The following is a 22,092-nucleotide window of genomic DNA, read 5'->3' on the forward strand; positions in this document are numbered from 1 at the left end:
GCCTTCCTCCTACTCCTCAGAAGGTTGTTACAGATTTGGGGTACTAGAGTCTATTAGTGAATAGTAGAAATTAATGAACGTCAGAATCTAGCTAATAATTGGAGCACCGAAGAGAAAATTTCAGGCCAGCGGAAAAATACAGGATAAGCTTCCTTTCCAAGCCAGGGCCTCACCTGGGATGGCACATTTAAGATTTTTGGAAGCATCAGGTTATTCCTGAGCCCCCTCATTTTCACTGTCCTCCAGCCCTAGAGCTTTTTTTCTCCCAGTCATACCACCAACTTGGCATAGCTGTCAACTTACAGATTTGAAAATAAGGGACCAGCCTCAAAAATAAGGGATCAGCAGCCAAAATAAGAGATTTTAGTCAACCAGCAGCCAAACGAAGCCTCAAGCAGTGGTTCCCACAGCACAGCAACCCGGCAAAGGGGATGCAACAAGGAAAACCACCGTCACCTCTCTGCTGGGAAGCACTGAGCAAAGGCGAGTCCCCAGGCAACATGGCCGATTTGATCGGCACAAAGCATGCAAGCTCCACCCCCCAGTCGTTCTTAGACTCCTTATTGGGTGAGCAACACAGCCAAGCAACACAGTTGGAGCCTCCCTCCTCCCTGGCCAGCAGAGAGGGAGGGAGAGGAGCTGCTTCCTTTGAAACTGGGAAATTTAAGGGACATCATCAATAAGGGACAGCAGCAGGTCATGGCGCTGGGATAAGGGACTTTCCCGCCAAATAAGGGACAGCTGACAGCTATGCCACCAACCCCTCTTGATCACCATTACCTGCCCTTTGAAATCCTGACAGATGTCTGTAGGCGGTGGAGCTGTTGTATCTGGTGACCTCCAGAAATAACGGTAAGCTTTTTGGCACAAGGATATTTGCATTAAACCCTGGACCGGCTTGCCGTATGTGTACCTAGTAAGGGGGAGGCGGGGAGTAGAGATAAATCCAGCCATTACTTTTTATTTTCCTTTTTCTATGTGCTGTACACAAGCCTAGAGTTGCCAGCTTTTCTTTGGCAGGTCCCCTATGTCTTTAATAGCATCAAGACGGAAAATTAACATGAGAAACTTTCCCTATTGCTTTATATTAATGCAAGGGAAATCTTCCCTGGTTAAATTTTGTACTTGTCATGCAAATGCTAAAGGTACACGAGTACCTTTTCAGAGGGTGTGTGTGCTGATAATCTGATTTCTGCCCCGCTATGCCACTCACACAGACTTCAGCTATGCCGTGATACTCCTTGAATTTCCACAGACAGTGTTTTCATTGATACTTCTCCACTTAGCCTGAAAACCACCCACTATTTTGCTTTCAGCTAAAAATAACATTCTTAGTTATTTATAAACCTTATTCCAAACGAATCAAACTTTCGATCTTTGTAGTTAATTGTATTCACTGCTTAGATTCATCTTAGCTCCTTTGTCTGCATCCATGGTGTTAATGCTGTGAGTCCCTCCATTCTAGGCTCAGGTTGTAGATATGTGTAAATAAAGCCATATATCCTAAAAACATCACAGTCTCCGCTGAGCTTCATTCCAGGGAAACTGGACCCTGGAAAGCACTGGAAACCCCTGGAGTTGCTCCTTGCTCAGAGACTGGGGAGCATGTGCAACTATCAGATTTGCACAAAACCGGGAAACTGCAAAAGTGTGTGCTGGGAATTTACAAATGCCTGACTGTGTGCTTTTGTGCACTTCCTGGGAATTTAAAAAACAAAACAAGGTGCATGTGCAGCTTGCATGCCCTATTGGCATTTAGACGACATAACAAAATCAACAAACCAAAAGACAGGGGCAAACACAAAAGGGAATGAACGGGAAAGACAAAAATTGTTCCTCATAGATAAGTTCAAATACTTGCAGGTGTGGACTACTCCAATCTCATTCCAACAGAAAAAAAGGTAGATAAACAGCTAAATAACGCTCAAATGAGGTCATGAGCTCTGCTCTGCCCTCCCAAATAAAGTGATGAGTGCTCTGATATGTATACCTGCCACAGACTTTTAGAGGAAAGTTGCTGTCTGCTGAATAGATGATAGCAGGCTGTACCACCACCACTTCAAATTTGCGAATCACTGGAGAAGAAGGAAGAGAAGAGACTGTTACACGGTATACCATGAATCAGCTTGAAGAGAAGGTGTGTTGGCATTTGGCATGTTTTAAAGTGGGTTGATTCAAACTGTTGCCTTTCCTTTTTACTTATGAGAAGAAGAAGAAGAAGAAGAAGAAGAAGAAGAAGAAGAAGAAGAAGAAGAAGAAGAAGAAGAAGAAGAGGAGGAGGAGGAGGAGGAGTTTGGATTTGATATCCCGCTTTATCACTACCCTAAGGAGTCTCAAAGCGGCTAACAATCTCCTTTCCCTTCCTCCCCCACAACAAACACTCTGTGAGGTGAGTGAGGCTGAGAGACTTCAGAGAAGTGTGACTGGCCCAAGGTCACCCAGCAGCTGCATGTGGAGGAGCGAAGACGCGAACCCGGTTCCCCAGATTATGAGACTACCGCTCTTAACCACTACACCACACTGGCTCTACTAAGCACTACGAACTTAGATACAGAGGCAGTTAACAAATTTACATGCATTCTTTTCCAAACTGACATTTTCTAATAAGCAGAGACTGGATTACTTCACCTGGGAGGTTTTTATGATGCTGTTATGGAGGCTGTGTTGCAGAGGTAGAAAGGACTCTACAAAACAGAACTTCATCCTTTATCAACAGAGACTGAACTCGAACCATGGCTTAACATGTACCAGGTGTGCCCAATGGAACATTACCACCTTTAAACAGGCTTTGTTCACCAGGTATCAGGCAGGTAGGCTCCCAAATCAGTGGGTAGCGTTTTGAGGCAGATGTTGTCCCCAATATCTGTTGATAGAAACTGAGTTCTAACTAGTGATGAATGGAAGAGACAATGCTTCTCCAAAACTCATTTCATACCATATTCAAGCACTTCAAAGCTTAAGAAAGCCTTCCCATGATCCACAATGATTCTGTAGACCCCCAGCATTGGTTCAGCAGCCAACTGGTAGGACAGTTGCGCAACCCCATTGTCTGGTTGCACATTATTCCACTGTGCAATTCGGTTGCCTGCAGGATCCTGTAATCACATTTTTATAAAAAATAAAACACATGAATTATTGCAGCACATACCTGCAGAAGGGCTAGGAAGCATCTCTGAAAGGGTGGAAGTTCTGCAACTTCCTCAGTCTTCTCCCCTGCCCTCCACCCCACATTGGTGTGTGTGTTTCAAATTACATCTGAAGAAGATCCCTGGGAAACGTGAGGGTACTCACCTGCAACTCCACCAGCTGATGCTAAAGAAGAAAACAAAAGGCAATCACTTTAGTCTCCAACAGGAGTAATGCGTCCAACTACAATTCCCATCCTGCAACTCATCAAGTTAGGGGAAGGGGTGGAAAATCTGTGGCCCTACAGATGTTGCTGGAGTTCATTTCCTACCATTCCTGACCATTGGTTGTGCTGGCCGGAGCTGACAGGAATTGGAGTCCAAGAACATTAGGAGAGCTGCAGCTTACTCACTCCTATAGATGCAAAGGATGAGTAAGTACCTTTAACTGCAGATAAGGGATTTATTTTTTTGCAAACGCGTTTTGCTAGGCAGGCAGAGAGGAGGAAAGGCATATTCTTGCTCCCCCACTTCTAATATCTGCAGTGAAATGGCACCCCAGCCTCTACACCAGGGGTCTGCAACCCGCGGCTCCGGAGCCGCATGTGGCTCTTTTACACCTCTGCCGCGGCTCCGGGGCGGATACTAGCGAGGGGAGGAGGCGCATTGTGCGCCCCGACACTCCCCACTGTGGCGGGCACTGTACTGGCTGTGACATCGCATGGGGGCGGTGCGTGCGTTAGTCACGCACCGTCCCGACGTCGCCTTCCCACCCGCTGTCAGATCGCGGCTCCGGAGATATATTTGTTTTAAATGTCACAATGGTTTTGCGGCTCCCAGGTTTTTTCCCCCTTCGGAAACGGGTCCAAGTGGCTCTTTTTGTCTTAAAGGTTGTAGACCCCAGCCTCTACACTCTGGGATTTTATGCCCTCTGGGTCAATAAATCCTAGCCATTCAGAAACTTCCTGAACATCCCATACTGTTGCCATAGCTACAATGTCATGTCAAGCAACTGATGATTCCCTATTTAGCTTCCCCAAAGCTGCCAGGTGTTCAGAAAACTGAGTGCAGAAGATCTGCTGAACTTTGTTGGGGCTTTTTATTTTTTTTTTACCTGTTCTGAGTACAGACAAACCATTTCTCCACGGATTCTACATCTGGTGCGTGGGAAATAAAATAAAATAAAAGCTATTTGGGAGGGTGGTTCAGCCTTCCTCTCATTCCTATCACTTATGAGCACATTGTCAGCTCGTGTTTCTAGAGATTACCAAAAAAACCTACAATCTTGCTGTTTTTGGAACCAGGCCAGAAAGAAAGTTTGCAAGAAAGACCTGGGCTCTCTCTTTCACCAAAATAAAAGCCCTGAAAAATCCCCCCAATCTTGTGGATTGGGAACTCCTAAACGCACCATCGATCACTACATGCAAGCGCAAGCTGCTCTCAGAGTAGACTTCCTTTAACAAAAGCGGCTGTCAAGAGTTTTGTTACGCACAGATTTGCTGAACTCATCATTAAATACTTTTGTACTCAGGCGAGGAGAAATATAAATGGTGGAGGAGAAGTGCCCAGGCCAGGTCATTCCCATCTTGTCTTGCTTATTCCTCCACACACCCTGTTCACATTTCTCACCTCAGTAGCCAACGGCATAAATCCTTCATCCAGGGTGATGATTCGAAATTGCACTGCAACGGAACAAATGCACAAAATGACCCTCTTAAAGTGCAGATCTTACGAGAGGGCCTCATTCCCCACAACAGTGCAGTGCTGGAGCCCAAGGTGTCTCTCCCAGCCTGCCATCTGCCAGCCGAGATTGTTCTCATCTTTGTTCAGCTCATCCAAGCCTTCTGTTTGGCCCCAAACTCTTCCAAGGACATCACGCCCAATTAACCCGACAACCTGCCAAATCACCTGTCTCTGTTCATAACTCAGGACAAGGGCAAGCACAGTTCTCTTGCATTGCCAGTGGCCCTCAATGGTACTACGTTGGCCGTTCTTGGCCTTCTTAGTGGTGGCGCCTGCCCTGTGGAATGCCCTCCCATCAGATGTCAAGGAAATAAACAACTATCTGACTTTTAGAAGACATCTGAAGGCAGCCCTGTTTAGGGAAGATTTTAATGTTTGATGTCTTACTATGTTTTAATGTACTGAAGGGACTGGGGTAACCCAGGAATTCCTCTGCAGCTTGTATTTTCCCTTCATATTCCCAAATAACCAAAATCCTACCATTTATTGATTTCTACAATTCCCTAATAGGGACGTGGGTGGCGCTGTGGGTTAAACCACAGAGCCTAGGACTTGCTGATCAGAAGATTGGCTGTTCAAATCCCAGCAACGAGGTGAGCTCCTGTTCAGAAGACATCTTAAGGCAGCCCTGTTCAGGGAAGTTTTTAATATGTAACGCTGTACTGTTTTTAACACTGATTGGGAGCCGCCCAGAGTGGCTGGGGAAACTCAGCCAGATGGGCGGGGTATAAATAATAAATTATTATTATTATTATTATTGCTCTGTCCCAGCTCCTGCCAACCTAGCAGTTCAAAAGCACGTCAAAGTGCAAGTAGATAAATAGGTACCGCTCCGGCGGGAAGGTAAACAGCATTTCCATGTGCTGCTCTGCTTCACCAGAAGCGGCTTAGTCATGCTGGCCACATGACCCGGAAGCTGTACATCGGCCAATAAAGCAAGATGAGCGCCACAACCCCAGAGTCGGTCACGACTGGACCTAATGGTCAGGGGGCCCTTTAACTTTACCTTTACAATTCCCTAATAGAGTCTGTTGCCTCATATCTGTAACATGCTTTACTGGAGAGATATATAAACACATGCATTAGGATTACGCACAGCTCTGCAGTAACCAGTGGTGTCATGGCCCCAAAATGAAGGAGGGCTGGTATGCCCTCTTTTACTATCACATTACTATCAAAAGTGCCTGCCACTAGCCCGACTTACATATTAAGAGCCAGCCCGCCAGCCCCAGGGACTCTTTTCTCCTTACCCAGTTGTCCTGGAGAATAGATGGCCTTGTCCATCTGCAGAAAAGTGCCACTTTCCGCTTTCTGAATAAGAACCTGCTTCTGCTCATCTATCTTCCCCTGGGCATCAGAAAGTCGGATGGCAGCAACTTCCTCCGAGCCATCTGCAGGAGGCGGTACCTGGTTTACACAAGTCACTTAGCGTTAACAGGATTCCCCAATCCAGGGAGGATTAAATGCATGTATTTGAAAGGAAAGGGTGAATGAAAGAGCAGGAAAATGGAGAGAATGGGGCGGTGGTGGAGGGCAGTGACGCACATAGGTCAAACCCCCTACAGATGTTTCCTCTTGTCCTGGACGTCTAACAAAGGACAGCATAATGGAAAGACCATATCAGGAAGAGAATAGGCAGGATCCAGTAATCTGAACACTGGACCTCCATGTGGCAACATGATTCAACTATTGCATGTTCCATCCCTGAATGGAACTCAAAGCAGCATCTATGGGGTTGTTGCCATTTAGCCTTGTCAAGTAGGCTGAGAGGAAGGGAGATTGACCCACAACTACCCAATGTATTTCATGGATGAGCAGAGCTGTGAACCGGACACTTCTACAGCCAAAAGAAACACCCTTATCACCAAACCACAATGACTTCCCCAATGGACAGGGCTTTGGCCATCACAAAGGCATTTCCGTGTGTGATTTTTAAAGTACAATTGCAGTGTTTTGTGTGGTAGACAAAGAGTGTTAGGAGACTACAGTGGTACCTCGCAAGACGAATGCCTCGCAAGAAAAAAAACTCGCTAGACGAAAGGGTTTTTTGTTTTTTGAGCTGCTTCGCAAGACGATTTTCCCTATGGGCTTGCTTCGCAAGACGGAAACGTCTTGCAAGTTTGTTTCCTTTTTCGTAAAACCATTAATACAGTTGCGACTCATAGAACGCGGTGTGGTAGCCTTTATTGAGGTTTTTAAAGACTTTGGGGATTTTTGAAGCTTTTCCAAAACTTTCCCGACACCGTGCTTCGCAAGACGAAAAAAATCGCAAGACGACAAAACTCGCGGAACGAATTAATTTCGTCTTGCGAGGCACCACTGTACAGTCTATAGAATGGGGTACAATTCAAATACAGTGGTACCTTGGGTTACATACGTTTCAGGTTACATACGCTTCAGGTTATAGACTTTGCTAACCCAGAAATAGTACCTCGGGTTAAGAACTTTGCTTCAGGATGAGAACAGAAATCATGCAGCGACAGCAGCGGCAGGCCCCATTAGCTAAAGTGGTGCTTCAGGTTAAGAAAAGTTTCAGGTTAAGAACGGACCTCCGGAAAGAATTAAGTACTTAACCCGAGGTACCACTGTAATTACAGGAGGAAGCGCCACTTCTTCTTTTCCTCAGGTTAGTGTTTCCACTACTCTCGGTCAAATTGACAACTTTTTTCCTGCTCTCTTAGAAGTTGGACTACAAAAATTCTAAAAATGTTCCTGAGCAGGTGGAATGTTCTTGTGCATTCCATGACACCACACCAGCTCAGCTAATCAGTGTCAGAGGTGAAGCAGCATGGTATAGATCAAAGGACACCGTTCTGCACAAGCACAGTTGATGCATCTGATTTATACTCTGCACTTTATTATTATTTTTCATTATCCAGACCAGATTTACTACTGATATACATCACTCACTGTGAAAGTCAGGCACTTCAGCTGTTTCTCATGCCATCTGAATCCATCCAGCAGAACGTGGCTCTTGTTCTTAGTCTCCAAGGTGATGCTGAGCACTACAGATGTTTCCACATCACCCAGGTCCATGCACAACTTATCACTGGATGGGTAGTTCAGACGGGCTGGAAGGACCAGCATGTATTTCCTGAATGCAGAAGATGAGAGGGAGAGAGACGAGAACAAGAACACACCTTTCTTTAGGGAGCGAGATTATTTGCAGGCAATTAGTCCAGTTATCTGCACTCTAAAGGGCATTCCTGCCTGAAATCCAATACTTTGCCTTGGTGCATGGCAGCTTCCTATTTTCCTATGATGATTTTGCACATGCTGATTATTGTTTATTGTATTTTAATTTTTAATTTTATTTTAATGTAACTCAATAAATAATCAACCTTTACTGGCATACAGAGAAAACAGGAATATGTGGGTCAAAACATAACATTGGCATCTGTTCACAGATAAAACTATACAGGCATAAGGTAAAAGTAAAGGGACCCCTGACCATTAGGTCCAGTTGTGGCTGACTCTGGGGTTGCGGCGCTCATCTCGCTTTATTGGCTGAGGGAGCCAGCATACAGCTTCCAGGTCACGTGGCCACCATGACTAAGCCACTTCTGGTGAACCAGAGCAGTGCACGGAAACACCATTTACTTTCCCGCCAGAGTAGTACCTATTTATCTACTTGAACTTCGTGCTTTCGAACTGCTAGGTTGGCAGGAGCAGGGACTGAGCAATGGGAGCTCACCCTGTTGTGGGGATTCGAACTGCCGACCTCTGATCGGCAAGTCCTAGGCTCTGTGGTTTAACCCACAGCGCCCCCTGTGTCCCAGGCATAGTAAGGTTAAAAAGTAGTGGGTCCAAATGTTTGATCCTCATGCTGAAAGAGAGGTTAAATTCTTCTGACTCCTACAGCGTTTATTGAATTTCTGTGAGCATGATAGAATGGAGAAAGTAGCAGAATATATGAGCAACTCTGTGAAACTACAGCATCACAAGACTTGAGTGGTACTCAGTATAATTTATGAGTCACCTTTGAAGGATTTATATTCTGAAAGGCAGGATAATTAATAATTGTAAGCATAACCACAACAACAAACAGAACAGCAACAGCATCTGTACTTTCCTAGCTGCAAGACTCTCCAGATGAACAGATTCTGTGCAGCAGAGTTGCGGAAGAACCGGTGCCTGTCCAAGGATCTAGAGGAGAGCTGCTATGAGAGTAGCCAATGCTTGTCTTGGACCAACAGTCTGATGCTATAAAGCAGCTCCATGTGTTCAAATGAAGTGGAAAATGAACAAAGCTGTCCCTTCATTAGAATTCTGCTTAGGAAACAACATTTACTGCTTTTGTCTCAGGGGTCCATTGATTGGGCTCATCCACACTCCTGCTTGTGCTGTGCCTAGTAAGCACAGGTCCAAGTGGTTTTCCCCTTACCCAATTCGTTTCCCAGGGAAAACCAGCTCTTTAGTGATCAATCAGAACAAATGGCAATCCAGGAAAATGTGAATTGCTGTTTGCTCTGATTGAGTGCTAAAGAGCAGTTTCCCCCGCGGGACAAGAGGAAGTGTGGAAAAGCCCAGTGAGTCTCTGGCATTGTGCCTACTTGCTACATCACTGTTCTCCAGCCTTGGGAGTATTCTTCAATGTTGGGTCTCCACATGTTGTTGAGCTACAACTCCCTTTATCCCCAACCACTGGCTAAGCTGACTGGGGATGATGGGAGTTGTAGTCCAACAACATCTAGGGACCCAAGGTTGAAAAACATGGTCAGCTACATGATTGGACAACACATAACCGACAACCCACCTCTTTTGATAATCTCCATTACAACTTTTGACTTCCCTCAGAAAGTCTTCTGATGTTTCACTCAAATGGGAACCTCCAAATTTGCCTAAAAATGTTTCAACAGCTGAAAATTGGTAGCAATGCTACTTTTCTTCGTCATAAAAGTCCACTTTGAGCTTCCTCTCAGAAGACTGTAAGTTGCTCCAGGAAAAGCAGCAACTATTACCTAGCAGATGCCTCCTTCAGCCCTTCTGCTTTTCCTTTCTTAACCACTGATGCAAATTTCCATCTGTTCTTTTCCCTAGTGATACATTCACCCTAACAGCCCCCTCCCCCTGCTCAATATACTTCTTCATGGCCCTCACAACTCTGAATTCATAAGGGCCAGCTTCTCCCTCCCAGTCATGTCCTCTATAATTCTGTTTCCCTGAGATCACAGGTCTTCCAACCACATAACAACTTACGGGATGGAGTCATCTGCACCAGCTAACTCGAGGAAGGGAGCAAGGCCACTGAGAATGAGGAAGAGCCACATATCTGTGGAGACCTGCCTGCAGAGGGCACCGCAAATGTTCAAGCAGGAACTTGGAAGAGGGAGGACTCTACGTCTCCCTTAACTTGCTTCTCAGCTTATCTGATCCTCATTTTATATCCTCATTCTGCCTGGCGTGTGACTCTTAAGTGGCCTCTATGCCCAGTGTTTAAGAAATATGATCCGCCACCTGAGGCTCACACAGAGAACAGGGAAGGAAAGTCAAATACAGCAGGTGTGAAAGAAGCTGGCTTTGGGACAGAGGCAGGTGTGTCCTGAGAAGCTGGCCAGGCCGCTTACTAACATGCCCCTTTCCCTTTTCTCCTTCAGAGCATGCAAACACCTATCCACTGCAGTGGTCTAAAAGTTTATGCAATATACATGGAAGAACAAAACCCCTAGGTGTTCAATGGCGGGCTTGCTCTTACAGCTCCAACATGGACCCCCTTTTCACCCTAAGGTCTCAAGGCCCACCTGACACTATGCCTTGCTTCAGGACAGGTATGCCCTTGTTTTCCTTTTCGTGTGAGGGCTCCGACAAATGTCACTCTTTCTCTCTCTCCTTAGGTGTTTGATAGAGGTGCTTCTTCTACTCTTTGAATCAAGCATGAGTTACTACCTGCTTATGTTATCACTTTGTTGTCCAAAGCAGCTTCCATATACAGTCGTACCTTGGAAGTCGAACAGAACCCATTCCAGAAATCCATTTGACTTCCAAAACAGTCTGAAACCAAAGCACAGCTTCTGATTGGCTGCAGGAAGCTCCTGTAGCCAATCGGAAGCCACGGAAGCCACATCGGACGTTCGGGTACCAAAGAATGTTTGCAAACCAGGACACTCACTTCTGGGCTTGCAGCGTTCAGGATCCAAGGTATGACTGTATTCTGTCACACTCATTTCTCGTAATAAGCCAACCTTTCTTTATTCCTCTTGTGAGTGAACTTCTTCTGGGCATAAGGTTAAGGGCAAGCACATATCCAAAACAAACGTATTTTATAACCCTTAGCGAAAGGTCCTAAACATCTTAGTTGTGCATGCAGGAATGCACATGAGTGCAGGACACATGTGTGGGTTCAGACACACACCTGTTAACACCCTATTTCTACTGGGTCAAATACATGCTGGAAATGTAAGGAAAAAGAGGGCACCTTTTACCACAAGTGCTGGACCTGTAAAGTAGTAAAAGAATTTTGGGAGATGATATATAAAGAACTAGGGGACACGGGTGGCGCTGTGGGTTAAACCACAGAGCCTAGGACTTGCCGATCAGAAGGTCGGCAGTTCGAATCCCCGCGACGGGGTGAGCTTCCGTTGCTCAGTCCCAGCTCCTAGCAGTTCGAAAGCACATCAAAGTACAAGTAGATAAATAGGTACCGCTCCGGCGGGAAGGTAAACGGCGCTTTCGTGCGCTGCTCTGGTTCGCCAGAAGCGACTTAGTCATGCTGGCCACATGACCCAGAATCTGCACACCGGCTCCCTAGGCCAATAAAGCGAGATGAGTGCCGCAGCCCCAGAGTCGGTCACGACTGGACCTAATGGTCAGGGGTCCCTTTACCTTATATAAAGAACTGGGGAAAAAATGTTTAAAATAACCTTTTCTAAAAAAACCCCAAAGCATTTCTTCTAGGAAATACTAAGGGACCAGAAGAGACTTCTTATGTATGCGGCCACTGCTGCCTGGATGTTACTGGCCCAGAGATGGAAAAAAGACAGAGTCCCTATCAGAGATGAATGGCAGATTAAACTGATGGACTATGCAGAAATGGCAAAAATGACCAGAAGAATTAGGAATCAGGGAGATCAAAATTTTAATAAGGAATGGGGAAAGATATAATTGATCTTAAAACTCACTGTAAACAATTAAAATTATTAGTAGGATTGAAATGACCTTTGTGGTTGGATGTTGGACTATGGTTATAAGGGAGACTTAAGAGAATTGGATCAACAGAGAAGATGTAGGAGCAAAAAGTTAACATAAGGACCCACAAAGGGGAAGAAGAGAGTCCATGGGAATTTATGGAATTCTCTTTTTGTTTTGGTTGCTTGATGATGGTTTGTACATTCGAAAATTCGAAAATTAAATAAATTTATGTATTAAAAAACCACACACCTTATTTCTACTGAATAAAATGACTTGTACTTTCCAACAGCCTGTGGCTAAGATCGAAGGTCACGAGGTCTTTTAATGTGGCTGCCAAGTGTCCCACTTAACAGAGGGCGGTCCTCTATTTGAAGGTGTTCTCTATTTGCTCAGTCCAGGTCTGGTCAACAGACTAAGCAGGCACAGAAATCTCCTGGTGCCTTCCCCACTATTCAAATTATAGTATTTATTTCTAAATTGGTGCCTATATACTGTATTATGATATGCAGATCGTGGTTCTTTAGTTTGGCAAAGCATAACTCGTTCTCCCTAGCCTTCCTGTTTGGGTCCTGGGCTGGTTTCTCTCCTAAATAGATGTAGTGAGCAGCGCATGTTATGCATGAGGGAATTCAATGAATGAATGACCTTTCTGATTGCACCAATGACACCATAGAAAACAGAGGCCAGTGTTTTCTCTCTCCCTCAAAGAGAAAATGATAGGTTACATTAATAGGTGGGATGTGAAAGAATTTGCATAGGGTTATTGACCAACAGCATTTTCACTTATCACCGAGGACTTGTTTCTGCAGGCTATTATTTCAGGGGGTTAGTGACTGAGCCATTGTTTGTTTACTTTTAGATGAGGATCAGGTGTTTGTGTGGTCTGTGCTTTGGCATTTAGGTCCAATCATTTCTGCTGCATTAAAATTAGCCAAAGTCACCCAGCGGCTGAAGGCTTCCAATTCACATTTCAGTATGCAACTTAAGCTGCTTGCATGTTCAATAGGTCAGGCACAATTCCTTCTTTGTAGATGCTTTTGGTTGCTTCAATGGGCATCATTTGCAGAAATGCCAACCCGATAACGTCTTATGCAATCTGCTGAAACCTTTATGTTCTGTTAACAAAGACTTTAGCATTCCGTGGTTGTTTTTGAATGAAAACCCTTCACAGACAACACTCAAGTGCCAATTAATTCTCTCAGCCCAATTACACGTTCCTGTCGAAGCCAGGTGAGGGGAGCCAACGGGTGTCAAACCCTTGGTGACTTAGGGACTTCCCCTGCATGAGAAGACAGGCTTTGGCAGATTGAGTGGATGAGACCAATAGGAAATAAACAGCTACAGTGGTACCTCTGGTTAAGAACTTAATTTGTTCCGGAGGTCCGTTCTTAACCTGAAACTGTTCTTAACCTGAGGTACCACTTCAGCTAATGGGGCCTCCTGCTGCAACTGCACCGCCACCGCCACACAATTTCTGTTCTCATCCTGAGGTAAAGTTCTTAACCTGAGGTACTACTTCTGGGTTAGCGGAGTCTGTAACCTGAAGCGTTTGTAACCCGAAGTGTTTGTAACCTGAGGTACCACTGTATATGACTTTTAGAAGACATCTGAAGGCAGCCCTATCAGGATGCTTTTAATGTTTGATGTTTTATTATGTCTTGATATATGCTGTGAGTCACCCGGAAAGCCGTCCAGAGTGGCTGGGAAACCCATTCACCAGGGTACTGAGAGAGCTACATGCTGCTTTTTATATACCATACCCAACAGCTTAATTAACACAACTTAACAGCATCTGCTATACTGCTTCACAGCTGTAAAACTAGGTCACATTATTTGCTCTGGCCCTTAAAGACAAACACATCTTGTGAAACAATAATGAAACCTAAAATTTAAAGAAACCATTCAACAGATGGGAGCTGTAGTTCCCAAACATCTGGAAGGCCAGGTTTGGCCATGCCTGCCTTACAGCATATCTTTGGAAGAAGAAAAGGCTATGGAGTAAACCCTAATAATAATAACAATTTTAATAAAAATAATTTTTATTATTTATACCCTGCCCATTTGGCTGGGTTGCCCCAGCCACTCTGGGTGACTTTCAACACATATAAAAACATAATATAACATCAAACATTAAAAACTTCTCTATACAGGGCTGCCTGAAGACGTCTTCTAAAAGTTGTGTAGTTATTTTTCTCAACTAGTTAGCTCACACATTCTGATGCCCATCTTCAAGGGTACAGTGATCAAGGATCAAGAAAGCAAGTGATGCATGTAACACAAGTCAACCTGTTTTATATGATTAATAGGCAAATAGGTAAGCTGACTCCACTGAAAATCCTTGTGTTTGGGCTTACACAAAAGCCAGATCTCTGTTAATAATAATAATAATAATAATAATAATAATAATAATAATAATAGTTTTTAAATTTATATCCTGCCCATCTGGCTGGGTTTCCCCAGCCACTGTGGGAGACTTCCAACATATATAAAAACACAACAAAACATCAAATATTAAAAAACAAAATATTCTATACAAGCAACAAACAAACCAATAAATCAATAGAAACCAACAACAACAACAATGTTGTATTAGATCTGTGGTGGTGCATTCGCCCATGCACATTTGATTCTTCATTCATCAAGCGATGAACCTATTAGCCAACCCTTAAAAATAAACATCTTTGGCATAGTAAGTACATTTGTAAATCCCTTCCTTCTTGTAGAACTATGAAATCGGTACTCTTAGGACCTTTCTCTTCGCTTGGCTGTCAAGGCGCTGACAGGATGATCAGGTCCTTCAGAGAGGGTAAGAGAGGAGATGTGAGGCTAACAGAAAAAAGACAAGGAGTCTCATAAAGGCAACCCTCCCAGTGAAGAAGTTGCTCAAATTGGCGTCCAGCCCCTCCTTTGCTCCTTAGCGAGGGCTCCTCCTCTGTAATAGTCTTCTACGATGAACCCCAGAAGCCTCTCTATGTACCTGCCTGGCCTGTTCCTCAGCAGCATGTAATATCCTTTGTGTTCTGGGGATCAGTGGGGCAAGAGAGGCTGTCCTGTGGGAGCTGTGGGAGAGATGAAGGATCTGTTTCCCCTCTATTGTCTCTGTCAGAGTCTGAATCCAAACTGGAAACCTCATCACCCTTCCCTGGGCTGGGCCACCTGCCTACTTCTGCCTCTCTGTGACCCCTCATTCTTCCTGCTTCTACTACCTCCCAGCTTGTCCCCTTCTCTGAGGTGTGGCCAATTTCCCACTACCAGGATCCAGGATTTAAGTCTTCTTCTTCTGTGCCTTCCCTGGGGGACTCTTGGGTAGGCAGCTCCCACTACTATTCCTAATCCAGCCAGCCCCTCTCATTGGCTGAAGCAAGGCTTCTGCCAGTCCCATTCCTCTTCCCTTGCAATGTCCTTGGGGTGATAATTAACCTTGAAGGGTCCCATCAAAGCTGAAGTTCTGGCATCCTGGACAGGTTACACCAGTTTTAGAAAAAGGTTGCTAGGACATCATCATAGCTAAACTGGTTATTTCTGTCTCTTTAGATTTACAAAGTGATGCAAGCAATACCTTACGGAGCTTCAGAAAACTTTCTGAGAAGTGTCCAAGGGAGAAGATCTCCTTGCTGCCTTTTAAGAGAGTCTGCAAACCAACGCGGAGGTTGCCTGCAAATTTGTCTGCAAATTAGAGCCTAGGGCTTGCCGATCAGAAGGTCGGTGGTTCGAATCTCTGCAGCGGGGTGAGCTCTCGTTGATCGGTCCCTGCTCCTGCCAACCTAGCAGTTCGAATGCACATCAAAGTGCAAGTGTAAATAGGTACTGCTCCAGCAGGAAGGTAAATGGCATTTCTGTGCGCTGCTCTAGTTTGCCAGAAGCTTAGTCATGCTGGCCACATGACCAGGAAGCTGTCTGCGGACAAACACCAGCTCCCTCGGCCATTAAAGCGAGATGAGTGCCACAACCCCAGAGTCGTCCGCGACTGGACTTGATGGTTAGGGGTCCCTTTACCTTTACCTAGGTCCACCAAAAGCTGAGGTACATCCTTCTAGTTCTCAAGAAAGCTTACATACGGAGGGTCCCTCAATTGGGACAAGGTGATAATAGCTTCCCAAGCTGATAACAACTAGTAGCCCCTTGTTGTATCAGTTAAAATGATGGTTTATAATGAGGGACTGTGTGTACTTTAAGCTAAAGGAAAAGAGGAGTGGACTTGCCCACTGCAACCCACATTCTAGGTCACAAAAAGCTGCCTTATGCAAGAGTAAAACTTGTGCAATTTTTCACATATTCAGCATAATTACTTTTGCTTCTTCTAGTGTTGAGGAAGAGCAAGGAGCTATCTAGGGTAGCAAAGTCACTGAAAATCTCCATCTGTAAAATCCTCTGGCTTCTGAGCTTTTACAAGGCTACGGTCACAAAACTGCAAGCTTGCCTTCACGACCATAGGGCTAGAAGCTTGCTTTTTTAGAAAGAGAAAGCTGGCGCAGATCTTAGCCAGATATTCTCTGCTCAAAGCTCCATCTACAAAAGTTCTCCAATGGCCTGTGATTAAGAAAGGCCTATGATCCAAAATGCTGCCTACACTAGTGCCAGTCTTCATTAGTAGAAACAGATTCCTGCCAGAATCTGTTTTGGGTAGGTCCTAGAAGGAATCACGTGGGATGCGGGTGGCGCTGTGAGTTAAACCACAGAGCCTAGGACTTGCCGATCAGAAGGTCGGCGGTTCGAATCCCCGCGACGGGGTGAGCTCCCGTTGCTCGGTCCCTGCTCCTGCCAACCTAGCAGTTCGAAAGCACGTCAAAGTGCAAGTAGATAAAAAGGTACCACTCCGGCGGGAAGGTAAACAGCATTTCCGTGCGCTGCTCTGGTTCACCAGAAGCAGCTTAGTCATGCTGGCCACATGACCCGGAAGCTGTACGCCGGCTCCCTCAGCCAATAAAGTGAGATGAGCACCACAACCGCAGAGTCGGCCACAACTGGACCTTATGGTCAGGGGTCCCTTTACCCTTAGAAGGAATCACAGCATGAGGAATTCAAGCAAAGGTGTGTGTGGAGTGTGGATTTGGGAGGGCAGCAAATAGTATAGATAGCACTTTAAAGAATATGTACTATGGAGTGATGATGAGTTTTAATATTAGCTCAATTGAATCCTTCCATCAGAGCGCTTGAAAGGTCCTAGATAACATGTTTATGGTGCCAAAATGGAATTATAATGGACACTTTGGCTCTGAATGTTGTGTGAGTATGCCTATGAGGACTGAACAGAGCAAATGGTAAAATGCTTGAGGAAATAAAAGAGGACTGGACACAGCTCCTAAAAGCAACAACGGCCATGAGTTCCTTTTCCCAGTTGAAAAAGTCCACATTTCCAATACACATAGTCTATTTCCTCCCATTCCTGATTATTCTTCTCCAGCAGCAGCAGTAAGCTGATTCAAGAGGAGAAAGTAGAGAGATGTGGGACCTTCAAAGATATGGAGTGGGCAAGGGAAAGAGGCACATGTCTTCAGGAATGAGGGCACAGATCGCTAAAAGCAGAAGCGGTTTCACAGCTGACTTATTCATCCTTGTGAAGAAATTGCTTTGCAAGCAGCTTACCCACGGTCCAATGGATCCACCCTGTTTGGAAGACTCTCCACAGACTTGCACTGCAGCACTTTCACTGAAGGCCTCAACCTGTTATTGTGGTTGCATTAGCAGAACTGCACTCTCAGCCTCTCTCAATGCACCGATTCCGAAAGAGCTTTATAATGTGAAACATTAAGCAGCTGTAAAATGCTGATCTGTTGCTTTAAAAGTATGTGTACTCTAAAAAGGGGAAAGGAGGGGGGCGGCAAAGCATCTGTTTCCCTCGTGCATGCCAGCTTATTTTTGGTCAAATCAGACCCAATATAGCCACTGTTTCAATATTTAATGTTGTGCTGCTACAGCAACTAGCTTCCACATACTTCGGAAGCATTAATACTCAGCATAAAATTCCCTCTATCGGTTCACTAGGTGACAGAGCTGTCCATTGACACTTTGGTGCCAGAAAAATGCTGATAGTTCCATACTCCCAAGTGGGTCATAATCCAACAAGAAGTTCTCCTGTGCAACTCTCATTGAAAGGTGCTTGTGCAGTGACTATTTATTTCACACTGCAGACATAAAGGGATGTCAACTTTTCAGTTTTCCAGTAGCGGCTGGGCCAAACTTGGGAGCGCTTAATAGCAAGTTGATAGTGCGTACAGCTGTGTCCTTAAAAAATCTCACCATCACCAGCATCTTCTGCCTCACTACCTGCAAATACACAATCTCTGCAAATCTCTGAGACATGAACCAAACTCTTTCTTTTCCTTAACCTAAGCAGCGAGGATTCCAATGATGCTTTTGCAAACAGACAATCTCTCTTACAGCTTCTTGGGGCTGCTTTTTTTGGGAAAAGTAGTACAAGTGGTACCTCAGGTTACATACACTTCAGGTTACAGACTCCGCTAACCCAGAAATAGTACCTCGGGTTAAGAACTTTGCTTCAGGATGAGAACAGAAATTGTGCTCCGGCGGTGTGGCAGCAGCAGAGACCCCGTTAGCTAAAGTGGTACCTCAGGTCAAGAATATTTTCAGGTTAAGAATGGACCTCCAGAACGAATTAAGTACTTAACCCGAGGTACCTGGAAATATTTATATACAATTTGTTATTTGGGGATATATGAATTTACTTATCCAAATACATTCACTTTGGATTCAAAAGAATCAGCAACTCTTTTCATTTTGGGAAGGCAAATATTACATCTTAAAGCCTGGACAAGCAGGAGGAAATGTCTATAGAAAGTGCAACAAGAGAGAAAAAAATGGGGGCAGCACAGTTTTAACAATTTATCACCAGGGGGCGAGAGAACCTCAGAAAACACCTGGAACAATATTTACGCTGAAGATATTTGCTCAAAATTGTCTCTGATGGGAGAGCACAGAAATTGGCACCATGCCCAGACTATATTTAGCATGAGTGCAGATGTGGCAGTCAAGCCTCTGTTTTGCTCAGTCCTTTCACAGATGTGAAGACGTGACTTTTGGAATTGTGCTTTTGGATGCAAAACGAAGGAGAGCTCTATGGGGACTGAACATTCACAGCTGGACTGTAATAAGGCATGGGCAGGCAAACTGAGGCCCAGGGGCTGGATCCGGCCCAATCACCTTCTAAAGCCGGTCCACAGACAGTCCAGGAATCAGCGTGTTTTTACATGTGTAGTGTGTGTCCTTTTATTTAAAATGCATCTCTGGGTTATTTGTGGGGCCTGCCTGGTGTTTTTACATGAGTAGAATGTGTGCTTTTATTTAAAATGCACCTCTGGGTTATTTGTGGGGCATAGGAATTTGTTCATATTTCCCCCAAAAAAATATAGTCCGGCCCCCCACAAGGTCTGAGGGACAGTAGACTGGCCCCCTGCTGAAAAGGTTTGCTGACCCCTGGTAATAAGGGCTTGACTATAGTTACTTCCACACTAGAACCCTAAAGCACTGCTAAGATGTTGCTATTTCGCAAGTACAGTACCTGGAACCAGAATTAAAATGCAACTTCCATATACGTTCCAAATAGTGTTGCATTTTCTCAGCAATCTTCTTCTCCATGACCGAGGTCTCTTCTAGACTGTGGCTATTTTGGAATGGGGTTCCATCACAAGCCGGCAAATTCTGGTCATGCAATTAAGGCTGATATGGAGGTATTGCACAACCCACAACTGGGCTTGTTACAATAAGGAACGTGATGGGGAAATGTGCTTGGAAGTGTGAGGTAACACTTGCTCCGATGCAACAGCATGTAACCTCCCCCAGTGGCATAGCGTGGGGGGTGCCAGGGGTGCTGGCCTCACCGGGCGCAACATCTGGGGGGGCGCGAGTCCAGAGGGAAGGGACAAGCAATCGAGGCTTGTTTGGGGTGGGGGGTCGTCGTCTCCATTTGGCCGGCCCCCCTCGAGGAAGTGGGAACCTCTCCAAGGCGCAGCGCGCTGTCGGTGGAGGGAAAAGAGCCGTGCAGCAGCAGCAGCAAAGCCGGGAGGAGGAGGAGGTGGAGGCGCCACCTGCCGCAGGATCCGATCCGAGCCTGCTAATCGCTTGCTGGGAATTAAGCGGCTCAAAGAGGCAAAGGAAGAGGTGGAGCCGCTGGCCCGGCCGGGAGGAAGCTGGAGAGAGCAGCGCGCCTGGGCGCGGCGAGGTTGGGTAGGTGCGCCCTGGCTGGCTACCTGCCTCCTGGGCTCAGTGCCTCCATGACCCCTCCAGCGGCGATGGGAGAGATTTGGGGGGGGGTCTGGAGCAGCCCCAGCTGGCCTGCTCCTGCTTCTCCCCCGCCTCCTTCCCGTTGCCGGCGCCTTGATCTCATCCGGATCAGGGACGAAACACGCCCATCCTTCGCTACTCCTTGTCGGGTCACTGCTTCATTTCTCCAGGGAGAGAGAGAGGAGAGGAGAGGTGCCGGGGATTGCCAAGCGCGCGTGACGCAAAGGGCCTGCCCACGCGCAGGCTGAGCTCCACGTGGCAGGGGCGGAGGGAGGCGCTCTGCACATGCTTAGGAGGCGCTCGCCAGTGGCCTAGCGTGGGGGGTGCAGGGGGGCCGGCTGCACCGGGTGCAACATCGGGGGGTTAGGGTTAGGGGGCGCAAATCCACAGGTTAGGGGGCGCAAATTACTTGCCTTGCCCTGGGTGCTGACAACCCACGCTACGCCACTGACCTCCCCACATACAAATGAGAAGGAATACTAAGTAAGTTGCCAGCTCTGTCTACTTTCCCTGTAAACAAATCCAGATAAATGCGCTATGAAGCCATAATCTGGAAGCATCCCAAGAATGTCCCTATAGTGTTTACTCACACAGTTCCGTTCCTGCAAGGAACTTGAATTATGCATTCCCACTCATACTTGCTTTGTAACAAAATGCTGCCATTAAAAATGAAATGAAAGAAATGAGAAAAGGAAAGTGAAAATAACAATAATGAAATTAAATCCATAATTAAAGCCAACCCACTCCCCCCCCCCCAAGGACAGAAACTGGTATCTGGTTGTTCAGTTGAAAAGGAATAGACTAGTATTCATCCATTAAAACTCATCCCTGAATGTGGGTTTTGAATGTCCTTGGATGGAAATGCAGTTGATTTCCAGAGCAGAACAGTGGAAAATGGGAGCAGGGTGTTTTTTTAGGGGGGAGTGTTACAGGGAGTTTGGGGATCTAAAACACACACTAATCAGACCAGATTAAGATTGGTTGATGCCTTGGAACTGTACCCCTTTGGGGGGCAATGGACTGCAGAAAACACAAGCCTTTTATAAAACAAAGATGCATCAATCTGCTTAAAGAAACTTGAATTTGATGTCCATTGTACATGTCCTAAGTTCCCTTTTGCAGCCATCTTATAGCACTTTTCAAATCTTTACAACAGCCATGTAATGGAGTTCTCCCCTATTAAGCATGCCTGCAGTAAGGTTTAATGGAGGGGAGAGGCCCTTCACCTTAAGGTTGCAATATTTCAAACAGTGAAAATCCAGACAGAAACGATGTTGAGCTTTTTTTTTGAAACAACAACAAAAAAGTTTCTGAGGTATTTTCTTTGAAAATCGCAAAAAAACCAACAACACTGCCGACATGGGTTGCCATACATCCAGATTTTCCCAGACGTTATTGCAATTTTTGCCCAGACACTGCTTCCAACTACAATATTCTGGATATGTCCAGGAAATTCAGGACATATTGCAACCCTACTTCACCCAGCAGTTTAGCATGCCGCTGAGTGTAGACCTTGCCTGCTCCTTTTGCAGGAGGGAAGCAGGGACAAACTTATTTTGGGAACCACACCAGGGCCCCCTGCCCAACTTAATCAGACCTTGACTTGACGGAATGGCTGCTCCCAGCTGGCATTTGAGGAAGAGGATTCCTAGTGGAGCTTGACCCTCAGCAGAGCTGATGGAATTATTGTGTCAGGTTTGTGGGCTGGGCCTTGGAAAACTCCACTTCCTGGGAATTATCGGCAAGTTCTAGGTAGACTTACACAAATCTACACTTTAAACGATCATATAGACAGCAGCAACTACTTCAGGCAGCAAAACCAAAACTCATCCATGGGGAAACAAAACAAGGACCA

At 45.6% G+C, this 22,092-nt stretch overlaps 1 protein-coding gene across 1 annotated transcript in view; it reads right to left on the minus strand.

Annotated features, from left to right (window-relative positions):
• The window catches only part of A2ML1 (alpha-2-macroglobulin like 1), a 52,993-nt gene extending 42,772 nt beyond the window's left edge, over nucleotides 1-10,221 (minus strand). Inside the window, 8 exon segments of the mRNA XM_083483292.1 lie at nucleotides 781-913; nucleotides 1,991-2,075; nucleotides 2,936-3,095; nucleotides 3,292-3,312; nucleotides 4,755-4,807; nucleotides 6,119-6,275; nucleotides 7,779-7,962; nucleotides 10,068-10,221. Of these exon segments, the coding sequence (XP_083339418.1) occupies nucleotides 781-913; nucleotides 1,991-2,075; nucleotides 2,936-3,095; nucleotides 3,292-3,312; nucleotides 4,755-4,807; nucleotides 6,119-6,275; nucleotides 7,779-7,962; nucleotides 10,068-10,138 (864 nt within the window). The 5' untranslated portion in view covers nucleotides 10,139-10,221.
• Nucleotides 10,222-22,092: the final 11,871 nt, after the last annotated feature.

Source organism: Podarcis liolepis, assembly GCF_965112155.1.
Source record: "Podarcis liolepis genome assembly, chromosome: 17".
NCBI lineage: Eukaryota > Metazoa > Chordata > Lepidosauria > Squamata > Lacertidae > Podarcis > Podarcis liolepis.